Genomic DNA, 18,007 nt, shown 5'->3' with positions numbered 1-18,007 from the left:
TACATGTTTCTATAAGGTCAGCTACCATAGCTGATACTATTAGGGTCCCTGGGCTGGAGCCCAGAGTAGAGAGTGGGCCCGGGCCCCCCCTCCACCTTTGCCCCCTGTTTAATCACTAAGACTGGGAGACAACAGAGACTGTGCAAGGAAGGATAATTTCTCCTCACCTCCCTCGCTGCTTATGATGAAAATCGCTCAGTAGACTGTGACCCTTGACTCTAGAGAAAGAAGGGTTATGTGGAGGGTCACAGTGAGCCTCTGAGGTTAGCGAAATCCGCCAGGAAATGCGGGACCCACGGAAGCAAGGACAGAGCTTTGTCACAACTGGTGTCAGGAGTTGGATTTCGTTCACAGTGTGGTGGAAGAAAGAGGTTTAAAAAAAATAAGTGCACTGGGGTTTTGGATTTTTTTTGTTTTGTTTTTTGTTTGTTTGCTTTATACCACAATGGAGTAGGTGCTAAGAGATCTGGTACAAGCCACGGCAGCCCATCAGGAGGCCACCCAGGTTCAGGCAATGGCACAACAGGAGTCTATGTGGCTACAAGAGGAAACCAATCAATTATTGATGAGCCAGGAGACCCAAGATCGTGCCCTCTTGAGAGAGGTGGTGGACCAGCTGAAGATCCTCACCACCCAGGTCCGGGGGTCCGATGTGATGCAAACCCTGAGGGCCACTGGTTGTCTGCCAAAGATGACGTCAGGAGATGACATAGAGGCATATCTCCTTTCATTCGAAAGGACTGCTCAGCGTGAGGCATGGCCCCAGGAGCAGTGGGCCAGCATTCTCACCCCTTTTTTGTGTGGAGAGGCCCAAAAGGCCTACTTTGACTTGCCTGCCACAGATCCCACTGACTATACGCGTCTGAAGGCAGAGATCCTAGCACGATCGAGTAATGGCAGCGGTAAGGGCCCAGAGGTTCTATGAGTGGAAATACCAGGAAAACAAGCCCCCGAGGTCCCAGCTATTCAACCTCATATACCTCGCACGGAAGTGGTTACAGCCCGAGGTGTGCAGGCCGGAGGACATTTTGGAGACCCTGGTCATAGACCATTACATGAGGGGATTGCCGCCAGATCTGCGCAAATGGGTAGGCCAGAACAATCCATCCACGTATGAGATGATCACTCTGGTAGAAAGACGGATGACAACCAGGGAATTGACTCGACTACCCAAGGAAGGCCCACTTCGAAGCAAGCACCCGACCCCCCCCCTGGAAGATTGGGCAGCCAAACCCCTGATGTTTGCCGAGTTTTCTCAGGATCTGTTCTCAGCCCCCCAAAAGACCCGGAATATAAAAAAAAGAGAAGAAGGCCACAAAGGCCTTGGGAACCTAGATCCTGACCCAGGGCCAGAAGACCTCCCTAGTAGGCAGATGGACGCGAGCAGCCAACAGAGAAACTTCCACCACAGAAGGTGAGCCAGAAGCTGCCCCCAGCCATGATGGCGGCGAGCCATTGGAAGAAGCAGAAGCCGGCCCTTGGGAGCTTGGGCAGGTTACTGCCGGGAGAGAGACTTTTGGGCGGGACTAGGCGGAGGACCCCAGATATGATAACGTCAGGAAAGAGGTGGCCGAGATCAATGGGATACCCATGGATGGGAAGGTCCAGGGTCCTGGACCTTACTTTATAGTGAAGAAATATCTCCTGTACCACGTGGTGCAAATGCAGGAGCAAGAGATACAACAACTTCTGGTGCCACGAAAACATCAAAAAGCCATATTGAGTCTCGTCCACAGTCACCTGTTTGGAGGACACCTAGGGGTAGAGAAAACCCGGGCACGAATCCTGCGGAGGTTCTTCTGGCCAGGAGTACATGTAGATGTCCGGCGATACTGCACCTCTTGTCCAGAGTGTCAGTTACATAGCCCTCGCCCGCACTTGCTGGCTCCTTTGATACCTCTTCCAATAATAGAGGTTCCTTTTGAATGGATAGCCATGGATCTGGTAGGGCCCCTAGAGAAGACAGCTCAGGGCCACCAACATGTGCTTGTTGTACTGGACTATGCAACCCAGTACCCGGAAGGTATTCCCCTGCGCAACACAGCTTCCAAGACAATAGCTAAAGAGCTAGTACAGATCTTTGCCCAGGTTGGGCTACCCAAGGAGATATTGACTGATCAAGGGACACCTTTCATGTCCAAGTTGATGAAAGATCTCTGTTCATTGCTTCATGTACAAGCCCTATGGACCTCTGTATACCACCTGCAAACGGATGGCCTTGTAGAAAGGTTCAATAGCACCCTCAAGGCCATGATCAGGAAAGTGGTGAGCTGGGATGGGAAAGATTGGGATACCCTATTGCCTTACCTCATGTTCGCCATCCAGGAGGTTCCGCAAGCCATGAGTTTCTCTCCATTCGAGCTACTATATGGGCGCCACCCTCGGGGCATATTGGACATAGCCAGAGAAGCCTGGGAAGAGGATCCAAATCCTGGAAGGAACATAGTTGAGCATGTACTGCAGATGAGAGATCGGATAGCCCGAGTTACACTCATTGTATGGGAACACTTGGAGAGAGCACAGGAGACCCAACGAACCCATTATAATCACCAAGCGAAGCTTTGACGGTTCCAACCACGAGATCGGGTGATGGTACTGGTGCCCACAGCAGAAAGTAAACTGTTGGCCCAGTGGCAGGGACCCTACTAAATAATCGAAGCCGTGGGAGAGGTGAACTATAAGGTGCGGCAGCCAGGCCACCGGAAATCAGAGCAAATTTACCATATCAATCTTCTAAAACCTTGGCACAATTGAGAGGCATGCTTAGTCACAGAGGAGATCCTTCCCCAGGAGGATAACTTACACGAGCAAGTGAGGATATCATCCGACTTGACGCCGATCCATAAGATGGAAGCAGCCAACATGATTAATCACAACAGAGACGTGTTCTCTACAAAACCAGGGCAAATGACTGCGACCTATCACCATATCTGCATGATCCCCAGAGCCAAGGTAACATTGAGACCCTAATGAATCCCAGCAGCCAAAAGAGAGGAAATCAAGACCGAAGTAAAGAAAATGTTAGAATTAGGGGTTATTGAAGACTCTTAGTCAGTGGTCCAGTCCAATTGTTCTAGTGCCTAAACCTGATGGTACCATGGGATTCTGTAATGACTTTCGCCGACTGAATGAAATATCCCAGTTTGATGCATACCCCATACCACTCATCAACTAACTGGTTGACCGAGTGGGTAGTGCCCGATTCTTGACTACACTGGATCTGATAAAAGGGTACTAGCAGATTTCTCTGACCAAAAAAGCTAAAGAAAAGACAGCATTCTCCACCCCGGATGTGCTATTCCAGTACACTGTCCTCCCTTTTGGGCTATATGGGGCCCCAGCCACATTCCAGCGCCTCATGGATAAACTGTTGCACCCCCATACTAGTTATGCAGCTGCATACCTAGATGATGTCATCATCCATACGCCAGACTGGGGAACCCACTTGGAGAAAGTTGAGCCAGTATTGCGCACCTTAAGGCGGGCTGGCCTCACTGCTAATCCTGCTAAATGCATCATAGGGCTAGCAGAGGCTAGGTACCTGGGATATATTGTGGGAAGGGGCATAGTGAAGCTTCAAATGAATAAGCTAGAAGCAATTCAAAACTGGCCCCGGCTGACCCGAAAGAAGCAGGTCCGTGCGTTCCTAGACGTGGTAGGCTACTACCGATGGTTTATTCCCCACTTTGCCACTAAGGCAAGTCCCCTAACGGACCTGGTGAAGGCCCGAGGTCCAGACGTGGTAAAGTGGACCGACACAGCAGAGGGGGCATTTACAGACCTTCAGACGGCACTCTGTAATGACCTCATACTCATAGCCCCAGACTTTAATAGGGAATTTATTTTACAAATAGACGCTTCCAAGATGGGGTTGGGAGCAGTTCTGTCGCAAATGGTAGGAGAAGAGGAACATCCGATCCTCTACCTAAGCAGAAAGTTTCTCCCAAGAGAACAGAAATACGCAGTAGTCGAGAGAGAATGCCTTGCTGTCAAATGGGCTATGGAGACACTGTGTTATTACCTCTTAGGCCGGTGATTTACTCTTGTGATGGACCATGCACCCCTCCAGTGGATGCAGTGGAATAAGGAAAAGAATGCAAGGGTCACCAGGTGGTTCTTATCCCTCCAACAATTCCAGTTCCGCATGCGGCACAGGGCTGGATGCCACCATGGCAATGCTGATGGTCTGTCACGAGCATACTGCCTGGCGTCCAAAGTTGCCCAATTCTATGGTGTTGAGCGTGGGGGGGGGAGGGACATGTGACTGGGCAAGGCCAGATGGCTATGGAAGAATATGGGAGATAGATATATTAGCTCCAGGCTAAACAAATCCCTGGTACCAGGATAAGTGAAATGGAAGCTGCTCCAGGTCAATTAAGACACCTGGGATCAATTAAGAACTTTCCAGAAGACAGGGAGAAGGCTAGGTTGATTGGGACACCTGAAGCCAATCAGGGGCTGGCTGAAACTAGTTAAAAACCTCCCAGTCAGTGAGGTGGGTGTGCATGTCAGGAGCTGTGGGAAGAAGTTGTGCTGTTGGAGGGGCTGAGTAGTACACACCGTATCAGGCACAAGGAAGGAGGCCCTGAGGTAAGGGTGAAGTGGAGCTTGAGGAAGTGAGGGCTGCTGTGGGGGAAGTAGCCCAGGGAATTGTACATGTTTCTATAAGGTCAGCTACCATAGCTGATACTATTAGGGTCACTGGGCTGGAGCCCAGAGTAGAGAATGGGCCCGGGGTCCCCCCAACACTTTGCCCCCTGTTTAATCACTAAGACTGGGAGACAACAGAGACTGTGCAAGGAAGGATAACTTCTCCTTACCTCCCTCGCTGCTTATGATGAAAATGTCTCAGTAGACTGTGACCCTTGTCTCTAGAGAAAGAAGGGTTACGTGGAGGGTCACAGTGAGCCTCTGAGGCTAGCAAAATCCACCAGGAAATGCGGGCCCATGGAGGCAAGGACAGAGCTTTGTCGCACATGTCATTGCTGCTGACGCTGCAAAAGTTCATCAGCTACTTGATTACATTCCCCGAGCACATGCACTTTTATAAAATACATATTAATAGTTGAGCATTTTAAAATAAGGAAGTTTACTACATTAATAAACTTGAATCCTCTGGTTATTTTTAATTTCCTTTACAAAAAAAGCTGTTCAGTTTATGGACCAAGGAAAATGTTATTTTTTTTTTACTTCATCCCACCCCAATTTCAGTATATGACAAAGGATAATTTCAAAAAGCCTGAAATTTATTTGTTGTTTCTACTTTCTACTAAGTCCTTCATTCTAATCTTCAGTAGATCATAAACTCTAAATTATGCTTCCAGGCTTTTACAGCCAGATGGATCCTTGAAAATTGCAAATACTATTTGTCACTGATTCTAACTGTACCATCTTTTCTGAAATACTTCACAGTATTCTACCCAAATAACATCATATCCTAATAAATGCCTTTGGCTTCATCTGGCCACAAAAAAAACTTTTTAATAGGGAAAAATAAAGTGAAAAAGTTGTCACATTCTGGGGTGCAATTCAGGCCAGTCAGGAGTTCTGTCATTGCCTGTCCTGTAACCTGGGGTGCCTCATGATGCTTTGCTGTTGTAGCTTCCAGTCTGGGACTCTCACAACCCACCTGCCAGCATGCAGGTCACAACATGAGTGTCTTTGTGCTGGACATCCCTGGGTCAGCAGCTCAGACTGCAACAGTCTGTCTACAGCCCCATTCTGGCTTCCACCAGCCTTGCTATTTGCAGGGTGACCCCAACACACTCCTAGTCCTGAATTTTCCCAAAACCATGTGCTCTGCAATACCCATCTCTCTCCTGGGCAGTGCAGAGAAATAATATGGTTGATTTGTTCCTCAAAAACACACAAACACATCACAGTTTATTAACTTAATTTGAGGTAAATATACCCTTGTTATAAAACACAGAGCTGACTTGATTTATGGTAAAAGTTAAATAAATTTTAATAACAAAATATACAAGTCTTCAAGTATAAGAAATGAAGATAGAAAGCGTTAAGAGTAAAAAAAAATGTGTTTCTAGAAGTCTAAAACTTAATCTACCAAGATACAAGCTTTGGTCCAGATGGTTTCTCTCACCAGTCATTCTTCACAACCTTGGCTGATTTTTCTATCAATCACGTCCTTCCACAAAAGAACAAGGTGATTTAGGTACCTACGTGCCTAAGTCGCCTTTCAAATTGGGTCTTAGGTTTCATAGGTTCTCAGAAAATTTTACCTTAGATCTGCTAAAGGCATACTGCCTAAACTAAATCTGTTTTGCTATATACATGCTAAGTGTTATTTATTAATATAATTTTCTTAAACATGGCTGACAGCCTTACAAATTTTATTTAAGGATCTATAGTTGTTTTCCTAGCAAAATATTAGAATTGTTGGGCTCTGTTTTCTTTCTAATTAGGCCCCAAATCTGTAAACTTCCTTGGAGAAAATGGTGGAATAATTGCCTACAAGTTCTTAATGCCTTGATTCAGCATATTGCTTAAGCACGTGCATTACTTCAGTTGGACATTTTGTGGTTAAAGGTACACTCATGCTTAGGTACCTTGTTGAATCATGCCCTTTATTCTTAGGATTACAAATATAATCAACCAAATAAAATAGCATTATTACTACTACTTTTCATTCTCAATTCTAATCAATGTTGAGAAACTTAAAATGCATGGCACTTATACATACAATTATATTCAAAATTTCATTTTTCTTCCGCCCTACACATAATTACTACAACTATTACAACTGCTAGGTTGCACCATGAATAACTTAAAACCTTATTATATATTGGCACTCTTACAACGCTATTTAAAGATATCAGCCTGATCCAACAAAGTGTAAGACATCAAACACAACTACGTTCAATAAAATCATTAATTGAGTCACCAGGACCATGAGAGAGAAATTATTAATTAATCTAAACGTGCCTGAAACCCACATAGGAGGAACTTTCCCTCTCAAAGTGTGAACATATCATCATTTCAATCACAGCTCTGTCAAATAAAGTTTTCTGCCTTTCCCATATTGAACTCCTTTAGTTTTTTTGCAAACCTGAGACTTATGGACAATGATTTCAAATTGAAAGAAGAAAAGGAGTACTTGTGGCACCTTAGCGACTAACAAATTTATTAGAGCATAAGCTTTCATGAGCTACAGCTCACTTCATCAGATGCATTTGGTGGAAAAAACAGAGGGGAGATTTATATACACACACAGAGAACATGAAACAATGGGTTTATCATACACACTGTAAGGAGAGTGACCAGAGAGATTGAAGTGTTCTCTGGTCTCTCTCTGGTCACTCGATTACAGACCTGAGAGTGGCTATCCTTCAACAAAAAAGCTTCAGAAACAGACTCCAATGAGAGATTGCTGAATTGGAATTAATTTGCAAACTGGATACAATTAACTTAGGCTTGAATAGAGACTGGGAATGGATGAGTCATTACACAAAGTAAAACTATTTCCCCATGTTATTTCTCCCCCCCCCAACCCCCACTGTTCCTCAGATAGTCTTGTTAACTGCTGGAATTAGCCTACCTTGCTTGTCACCATGAAAGGTTTTCTTCCTCCCCCCACAATTGATATTGTGTATATCAATCTCCCCTCTATTTTCCACCAAATGCATCCGATGAAGTGAGCTGTAGCTCACGAAAGCTTATGCTCTAATAAATTTGTTAGTCTCTAAGGTGCCACAAGTACTCCTTTTCTTTTTGAGAATACAGACTAACACAGCTGCTACTATGAAAATTGAAAGAAGTATCTCTTCTGATGAGATAGTAAATAAGAGTTCACAAAATCTGTAAGACCTTCTTGTCCTGTCTTGTTGTTATGGCCTTAATTGTAATGTTTTCACAACAAGTTGGCAAATAATGGTTTTCCTCCTCTTCTGGAAGAACTGTTCAGTTAGCTGCCTCCTTATTTTTATATATATATATATATATGACTTGGGTGTGGGTGGATGTTATATCAAGATTCACCATAAATTTCTCTTAGGCTCAGAGTACCTATTTATGGTCATAAGTTGTATGCCTAAAATATGCTTATTTTCAAACAACTGGATTTTTATAGCATCATGGTATTTAAAAATAAATTGGGGTATGGATGTAATTTGAATGCTGAATTCAGAGTGCCTTCTGTTGCTACTGGCATTGCTTTATACTTTTGCCTTTCTTCTACTCATTTTGTCTTCCCCAAAAGCAGTCCACAGCTTTAGCCATAGAAAGGGATCTACAGGGCACTTACTGGTCCCAGCTATCAAACTCTGAAACACTTTTTGCCAACAGCATCTGGCTTTTTTGCTGGCACTTCTTTTGTGCTCCTTGACCAACTCTTCCTCTGGCTGCTGCAGCGCTGTCACCGGGACCGTTTTATGATTTGGCTGTTGTGCCTCTGACTGGTCTTTACTTTTGATTTGCTGCTTATTTAATGAAGTTTGCCTGTTTTTATATTAGTACACAGTCCTGTGCAAGTTTTTTTCTTGGTCTGTCTTCAAAACACTTATGTGGTTGGGAAGGAGATTTTGAAAGTTACACTAAGGGTATGTCTTCACTATCCGCCAGATTGGCGGGCAGCGATCGATCCAGTGGGGATCGATTTAGCTCATGTAGTCTAGACACAATAAATCGATCCCCAAGTGCTCTCCTGTTGACTCTTGTACTCCAGCACCATGAGAGGGACAGGCAGAGTCGATGGGAGAGTGGCAGCAGTCAATGCACCACAAAGAAGACACCACGGTAAGTCGATCTAAGTACGTCGACTTCAGCTGTATTATTCACGTAGCTGAAGTTGCATAACTTAGATCGATTCCCCCCTCCCCCAGTGTAGACCATGGCTACAAGAAGCATTGTTTTGTTTTTATTTTGCAGTACTTCATATCCTCTTGCATACCACTGGAAATATATGCCCTGCTACTGTCATATTTCAGTATGTACCACCAGCTCCTCTAGGCGAAGTGCATCTCCCCTTCCCATCTCAATGATGTGTACTAAACATTCACTAACATTTTGATGATTCTAGAGCACATTTTGTCATTCATTCAACAGTTGTCTGAAAGCACTGTGACGTCTTTACACCAACATAGTTATTTAGTAAAACACAACAATTAAACAAACAAGACATGGTATGGACATTTTTGCAAGTCAAGGTACCTTATTGACATTGGAAAAGTGTTCTTTTACATGGCCAACATACAGGTTGATAGGGATAATTTCTGAGAGCAACTTGATTTGAGGTTCCAGAGTAGCAGCCGTGTTAGTCTGTATGCACAAAAAGAAAAGGAGTACTTGTGGCACCTTAGAGACTAACAAATTTATTTGAGCATAAGCTTTCAGACAGCTCATGAAAGCTTATGCTCAAATAAAGTTGTTAGTCTCTAAGGTGCCACAAATACTCCTTTTCTTTTTGGTTTGAGGTGTATCTAAGTGAATGTATAATCTTCCCTCAAAAATTATTCCCAGCCACCATGGGAAGATAAGTATAATCTTAAATATAATTATAAATATAATTATCTTAATTTATTTTGGCAAAACTGAGTTGGGGACAGGAAGTATAATTATTTATGAACTCTTCTTTCATCTCTCCTGATCCTAAGAGCTTGGATAGGGGAGAGCATCTTCATAAGCATGCTAGAATAATCCCAGTCTGCTCTAATTTACATGCTCTGGAACAATCCATTAGACACTGTTCTTCCAAACCAGGATTGCTGAAACATATAACAATGTAACCCTAATCCCATTCTGCTCCCTACATGGAGAGGAGTTGATTGAGTGAGTTGAAGCTTTGCTACTATACATGAATCCCCAGATACCTTTTTATACTTGTTTTATGCCCCCTTTGTGTCTCTTACTTTCTCTGGGCCGAGCATCTGACCCAGTGATTTCAAGGTCATGTTGCAATATATAGGTGGGAATGATGGAGACAAGCAAAGATCTGTGAATGGAAAGTGGTTGGGAGGCTGGGGTGAAAGGAGAGATCTGTCAGCCATCAGCATTGAAGCAGTAGTTGTAACTGGTGACACAAGCTAGAGAGATCTTAGTCTGAGAAAAGGAGAGGACTTTGGGACAAAGACAGAAGGTCAAAGGGTCAAAAAGCTAATCATCAAAAAGAAGCACTGAGCGGTCTGAGATGTAAAAGAATAGGAAAGATCCAGAGTCATTGAAACTCAGGGAGGAGAAGACGGAATATGCTGTATGAAAGCCAGAGGAAAAATTTAAAAGAATGGGAATAAAATAGATTTACGTTGGAAAGAAGAGTTGTTGACTCTTGCTGGACAAAATCTGGACTGGAGTAGGTCAGAGAAAAATATAAGAAAGGAAAATGAGAGCTTAGACTCAACTACCTTACTACTTACTCAAGAAACTGAGGTGATTGAATGAAGGGAGTCTGGGGTTGGTGTTTGGAGAAGCAGATTAGGTCAACAAAGGTTTTTTTCCCCAAGGTTGGAGATATGATGGCATGTTTCAAGAGGCAGGTTAGAAGGAAAGGTATCAGAAGAAAGAGAGCAAATGAAGATGTGCAAGGGAGCAGAATAGCTGGAAGTTGATGATGAGGTGGTAGGTTATGGGAGTGAATGAAGAGAAGAGACAGAGGAAAAAGTTCATCTCTTCTATGTCAGTGATGACACACGGATAGGATTTCTTTGGTTGGACACGCCCTTTTCATTGTCACCACTTCCCTGTTTTGACATGTGCATCTAGAAGTAAGAACAACAATTTGAAACAAGTAATCAGCTATATTTCCTATCTGCTAGAATTTCAGTGGGCATTTCGTGATGACATTGCATCTGAATTGTGATGAAATCAAATTCAAGTACTGTCCTTCCTCCCCCCCCCCGGCCCCTTCTTCACAGTTGCAGTTCTGGGTAGTATTTGGACCTGTTGTTCTCAGTTAGACCTCCTATGGGTTGAAATTTGAAACTAGAATAGACAGAGAAATAAGGTGGATGAAAAAAGAGAGGATGGTAGAAAAAGTATGTGAGAGAGACTTTGTGACCTATTTATTTCTAATCCAAATCCTTTTATAATACATGTCTGTTGCAGATGAATCATCATAGAATCAATTTTGTTTGTTCTTTTGCCCTTCATTTAACAGTTTTTTTCTTAAAGAACATTGACTTTTTCCAGAAAATCCTAGTAAAATATGAAGTTTAAACAAACAACTCCCCCATCCAAAAAAAAAAAAAGAGAGAGGGGAAAAAAGAATAAAAAACAAAAACAGAACAGGCACTTTAAAAATGGCTCATTAGAAATGAATGGAAAACCATCCATCATTATTTGCCACAGATTAGATGTTTCATGCTTGGACAATGCCCAAGATATGCACAAAGAAGCAAAATTTAGAATAGGATTATGGGAATTTCTACTAACAGTATATCCTATTGAACCATGGAGAATGGGTAATTAGAAGTTCCACATAAAGGGACAGGATGTAGATCACCGTTCTCTTCACTGTAAAATACATATTGTTTTTCCTTTCACAAAAGGTCATTAATAAAAATGTAGATGTTACACTTTTAAAACAGCACAGACTTAATCAATTTCAGAAGTTGCATGCATCTTTAACCAAGCAACTTTTAGCTATTCTACATATATCAAATGAACTGTGTTAATCTGAATGACAGTGAAGTCTGATATCTCAGTTAATTTATAGCAAAATTTAGCCTGTTTTGCTTAAATTACTGACAAAGAAGTTATTGCTCAGTCAGATGAAAGAAAATAATGAAACATTTACAACAGTAATAAACAAAATCTTCACATTATTATTGATATTTCTAACAATTCCTAGCACCCATAAACTTAAAATAGGGTGGACAGATAGAGACCATTATACCATATACCACTTCTCCTTAGGGCCAGATTCTGTTACCCTTACTTCACACTATTGCTTTACTTTTCATGTAGTCCCATTGTATAACATTGCAATCTGTTTTCAAGCCAGGATATTGGACAGAAACAGATTTAGTGGCAATGATGGATGATCTCTTTCTGTTGATAGAGGACAGACATCTATTCTCTGGACTTCTCTGCAACATTTAATGCTGCTGACTGTGAGATACTGCAGTTCCACTTGAGATTGGTGATAGATGTCTTCAGGGAGGACTACAGGGAAAAGTCTAAGGTGAGCAGTCTGGTGGCGGAGGAGAAGTTTGCCATTACTCTTTGGATATGTCCCTCCACCAACAAACCTCTCACCTGAATAGTTCCACAAATATCAGTTCTATTTCTGGTCCTATTCCACATTTACATGAAACCTCTGAGAGAACTGATGGTCATGTTCCAGTAGTATGCAGATAACATCCAGCTATACTTATCCTTTGCCATGTACGACTACACTATTATCTTCAAGATGTCTCGGTCCTTGGATAAGATCAGCTCACAGATGAAGAATTCTTGATTGAAGCTCAACCTAAGCAAGAGGAAGATGTTGCTGGTGGGAAGAGAAAAATGAATTAAGGAGTTTGGAACCACAATGTCATCTGTTGGTTTGATTTAAGCTGCATATCCACGGTATGTCAATTTAGTCCATAGTTTAGGAGTGCTCCTGAAATCCATGCTGACATTAAGCTCTCTCGTGACATATCTGGAGCAATGCTCTTGACCATCTCCAGTTGCCTAGCAGTCTTTGTCCCAACCTGTCCTCGGCAACAGATGCCTTTCTCACATTCTGACTGGGCTATAATACCCTGAGGAAATGCAATATTTGGGCTTGAAACCCTCAGTCCTTAGGAATCTTATTAGCACTATGGGCTACAGTGATCACATCAAACCTGTCCTCCACTTTGTACATAGGCTTTCCACAGAATCAAGTTCAAGGTCTGTGGTTTTTATATTGCAGGCATCCAATGGTCTGCACCCAGGATATTTAAAAGACCATATAAAACCCTAAAATGAAATCTCTGATGGACAACTCTACTCCATGGATTGTCTGAAACTTTGGAATGAACTCCTACAATATTTAAAGACTATCACAAGCCTTTTCAACTTCTTTTTCAAGTGCAAGGTGTACTTTTTTGTCCTTGCCTTCTTTAACATAAACACATAGTAGTATGCACATATTTAAAGAAAAATAGTACCAATATGAAACATTATACTAAAGAACAAATTTCCTCCATGGGTAGAGAATGAGAGAGAAAATTAACCCACATGACAAGATTTTACTCTCATAATTGACTTATGCAGAAGACATTCAGATACAAAGGTGATGAAGGCAGAATAAAAAACTATATAGAATAGAATTCCACAAGACTATTAGCATAAGGAAGGGTTGTCTTTATACTGATGTGGAAAAAAAGCTTTTTATAAAAAGTGATAAAGAAAAAAAGCGTTTTTTGTGAGGTATATTGTACCAGTATTGGACTTTTGATTTTCCAATTAAAGTCTAAAACTGGAAAACTGGAAGAAAAAAGAAAAGAAGAGCATGACTATGCTTTTGAAAAATATCCACATAGGAGTTGCATATATTACTGTACTCCAGAAATTTTTTCTCTGGAATATCTAAATGTGAAATCAATGCACATGATTAAAAATCAACATAATCATCTTCCCTAATAGTTAATTGAATTTTAGTTTATAGTCTTGTTTTCAGCTTAGGTATAAATTGTTCTGTTTTGTTAGATCAATAAAACTATTATAGAAAAGTTGACCTAGACTGCTATTCCAAATAATGAACTACTAGAGATCTCTGTAAAACAATGCTTTCCCCCCCATGAGTATGGAAACAGGCAAGTACAAAATCTGAAATTATCATATTTTCTTCCACTATAAGGTGGATAGAAAGCTGGCTAGATTGTTGGGCTGAACAGGTAGTGATCAATGGTTTGATGTCTAGCTGGCACCTGGTATCAAGCGGAGTGCCCCAGGGGTTGGTCCTGGGGCCAGTTTTGCTCAACATCTTTATTAATGATCTGGATGATGAAATTAATTGCACCCTCAGCAAGTTCTCAGTTGACACTAAAATGGGGGGAGAGCTAGATATGCTGGAGGATAAGGATAGGATCCACAGTGACCTAGATAAATTGGAGGATTGGGCCAAAAGAAATCTGATGAAGTTCAACAAGGACAAGTGCAGAGTCCTGCATTTAGGAAGGAAGAATACCATGCACTGCTACAGGCTGGTGACTGACTGGCTAAGCAGCAGTTCTGCAGAAAAGGACCTGAGGATTATAGTGGACAAGAAGCTGGATATGAGTCAGCAGTGTGCCCTTGTTGCCAAGAAGATCAACAGCATATTCGGCTGTATTAGTAGGAGCATTGCTAGCAGATCGAGGGAAGTGATTATTCCCCTCTATTCAGCACTGGTAAGGCCACGCCTGGAATAATGAGTCCAGTTTTGGTCCCCCCGCTGCAGAAGGAATGTGAATAAATTGGAGAGAGTCCAGTGGACGGCAACATAAATTATTAGGGGGCTGGGGCACATGACTTACAAGGAGAGGCTGAGGGAACTGGGCTTCTTTAGTCTGCGGAAGAGAAGAGTGAGGGGGGATTTGATAGCAGCCTTCAACTACCTGAAGGGGAGTTCCAAAGATGATGGAGCCAGGCTGTTCTCAGTGGTGGCAGATGACAGAACAAGAAGCAATGGTCTCAAATTGTAGTGGGGGAGGTATAGGCTGAATATTAGGAAACACTATTTCACTAGGAGGATGGTGAAACACTGGAATGCGTTACCTAGGGAGGTGGTGGAACCTCCTTCCTTAGAGGTTTTTAAGGTCTTGCTTGACAAAGCCCTGGCTGGGATGATTTACTTGGTGTTGGTCTTACTTTGAGCAGGGGATTGGACTAGATGGTCCTGAGGTCTCTTCCAACCCTAATATTTTATTATTCTTAATACCATTTCAGGTGTTTGAAGAAATCCATCAAACTGAAGGACCACACGTAAAATGCACATATCTCAACAAGAGCCCTGTGGAGACTCTTTTTGTATTTTCATGTATGTCCATTAGGTTTGCTCCTTCCATATCCAAAGGGGCAGTCATAAAATCTTCATAGGTGTGCTTATTGAAATAATTGAGTAACACAGCCTGAGTAGAAAGTATGATTGTATTACAGTATTCAGAGTAGCAGCCGTGTTAATCTGTATTCGCAAAAAGAAAAGGAGTACTTGTGGAACCTTAGAGACTAACAAATTTATGAGAGCATAAGCTTTCGTGAGCTACAGCTCACTTCATCGGATGCATTTGGTGGAAAATACAGAGGGGAGATTGATATACACACACAGAGAACATGAAACAATGGGTTTATCATACACACTGTAGGGAAAGTGATCACTTAAGATAAGCCATCACCAGCAGTGGGGGGGGGGGGAAAGGAGGAAAACCTTTCATGGTGACAAGCAAGGTAGGCTAATTCCAGCAGTTAACAAGAATATCTGAGGAACAGTGGGGGGTGGGGTGGGGTGGGGGGGAGAAATAACATGGGGAAATAGTTTTACTTTGTGTAATGACTCATACATTCCCAGTCTCTATTCAAGCCTAAATTAATTGTATCCAGTTTGCAAATTAATTCCAATTCAGCAGTCTCTCATTGGAGTCTGTTTTTGAAGCTTTTTTGTTGAAGGATAGCCACTCTTAGGTCTGTAATCGAGTGACCAGAGAGATAGAAGTGTTCTCCAACTGGTTTTTGAATGTTATAATTCTTGACGTCTGATTTGTGTCCATTCATTCTTTTAGGTAGAGACTGTCCAGTTTGACCAATGTACATGGCAAAGGGGCATTGCTGGCACATGATGGCATATATCACATTGGTAGATGCGCAGGTGAACGAGTCTCTGATAATATGGCTGATGTGAATAGGCCCTATGATGGTGTCCCCTGAATAGATATGTGGACAGAATTGGCAATGGGCTTTGTTGCAAGGATAGGTTCCTGGGTTAGTGGTTCTGTTGTGTGGTGTGTGGTTGCTGGTGAGTACTTGCTTCAGGTTGGGGGGCTGTCTGTAAGCCAGGACTGGCCTGTCTCCCAAGATCTGTGAGAGTGATGGGTCGTCCTTCAGGATAGGTTGTAGATCCTTGATGATGCGTTGGAGAGGTTTTAGTTGGGGGCTGAAGGTGATGGCTAGTGGCGTTCTGTTATTTTCTTTGTTGGGCCTGTCCTGTAGTAGGTGACTTCTGGGTACTCTTCTGGCTCTGTCAATCTGTTTCTTCACTTCAGCAGGTGAGTATTGTAGTTGTAGGAATGCATGATAGAGATCTTGTAGGTGTTTGTCTTTGTTGAGGGGTTGGAGCAAATGAAGTTATATCGTAGAACTTGGCTGTAGACAATGGATCGAGTGGTATGATCTGGATAAAAGCTAGAGGCATGTAGGTAGGAATAGCTGTCAGTAGGTTTCTGATATAGGGTGATGTTTATGTGACCATTGCTTATTAGCACCATAGTGTCCAGGAAGTGGATCTCTTGTGTGGACTGGTCCAGGCTGAGGTTGATGGTGGGATGGAAATTGTTGAAATCATGGTGGCATTCCTGAAGGGCTTCTTTTCCATGGGTCCAGATGATGAAGATGTCATCAATGTAGTGCAAGTAGAGTAGGGGCATTAGGGGAAGAGAGCTGAGGAAGCGTTGTTGTAAGTCAGCCATAAAAATGTTGGCATACTGTGGGGCTATGCGGGTACCCATGGCAGTGCCGCTGATTTGAAGGTATACATTGTCCCCAAATGTGAAATAGTTATTTGTGAGGACAAAGTCACAAAGTTCAGCCACCAGGTTAGCCGTGACATTATCAGGGATACTGTTCCTGACGGCTTGTAGTCCATCTTTGTGTGGAATGTTGGTGTAGAGGGCTTCTATATCCATAGCAGCTAGGATGGTGTTTTTAGGAAGATTACCAATGGATTGTAGTTTCCTCAGGAAGTCAGTGGTGTCTCGAAGATAGCTGTGAGTGCTGGTAACGAAGGGCCTGAGGAGGGAGTCTACACAGCCAGACAATCCTGCTGTCAGGGTGCCAATGCCTGAGATGATGGGGCGTCCAGGATTTCCAGGTTTATGGATCTTGGATAGCAGATAGAATACCCCAGGTCGGGGTTCTAGGGGTGTGTCTGTGTGGATTTGTTTTTGTGCTTTTTCAGGGAGTTTCTTGAGCAAATGCTGTAGTTTCTTTTGGTAACTCTCAGTGGGATCAGAGGGTAATTGCTTGTAGAATGTGGTGTTGCAGAGCTGCCTAGTAGCCTCTTGTTCATACTACGACCTATTCATGATGATGACAGCACCTCCTTTGTCAGCCTTTTTAATTATGTCAGAGTTGTTTCTGAGGCTATGGATGGCATTGTGTTCTGCATGGCTGAGGTTATGGGTCAAGCGATGCTGCTTTTCCACAATTTCAGCTCGTGCACGTCGGCGGAAGCACTCTATGTAGAAGTCCAGGCTGCTGTTTCGACCTTCAGGAGGAGTCCACACAGAATCCTTCTTTTTGTAGTGTTGGTAGGAAGGTCTCTGTGGGTTAATATGTTGGTCACAGGTGTGTTGGAAATATTCCTTGAGTCGGAGATGTCAAAAATAGGATTCTAGGTCACCACACAACTGTATCATGTTCGTGGGGGTGGAGGGGCAAAAGGAGAGGCCCCGAGATAGGACAGATTCTTCTGCTGGGCTAAGCGTATAGTTGGATAGATTAACAGTATTGCTGGGTGGGTTACGGGAACCACTGTTGTGGTCCCTTGTGGCATGTAGTAGTTTAGATAGCTTAGTGTCCTTTTTCTTTTGTAGAGAATCAAAGTGTGTTTTGTAAATGGCTTGTCTAGTTTTTGTAAAGTCCAGCCACGAGAAAGTTTGTGTGGAAGGTTGGTTCTTTATGAGAGTATCCAGTTTTGAGAGCTCATTCTTAATCTTTCCCAAATTTTGATGTAACCATGTTGGTCCCAGGAAATTAAAGAGATAAGGGTGGATATGGTGATATCTTTTATTGGTCAACATCTTTTTGGTGAAAGAAACAAGCTTTCTATCTTACACATAGCTGACCTGAAGATGAACTCTGTGTAAGCTCAAAACTTGTCTCTGTCACTAAC

General features: G+C 42.7%; 1 protein-coding gene across 1 annotated transcript in view; it reads left to right on the top strand.

Moving 5' to 3' along the window:
- Window positions 1–13,492, top strand: part of LOC119852956 (protein eyes shut homolog) — a 231,230-nt gene extending 217,738 nt beyond the window's left edge. Inside the window, exon 12 of the mRNA XM_043511472.1 lies at window positions 12,011–13,492. Within this exon, the coding sequence (XP_043367407.1) occupies window positions 12,011–12,086 (76 nt within the window). The 3' untranslated portion in view covers window positions 12,087–13,492. The remainder of the gene's footprint in view (window positions 1–12,010) is intronic.
- The last annotated feature ends 4,515 nt before the right edge of the window (window positions 13,493–18,007 follow it).

This window comes from Dermochelys coriacea, chromosome 3 (genome assembly GCF_009764565.3).
Source record: "Dermochelys coriacea isolate rDerCor1 chromosome 3, rDerCor1.pri.v4, whole genome shotgun sequence".
Lineage (NCBI taxonomy): Eukaryota > Metazoa > Chordata > Testudines > Dermochelyidae > Dermochelys > Dermochelys coriacea.
This window is presented reverse-complemented; position numbering and strand designations above follow the sequence as displayed.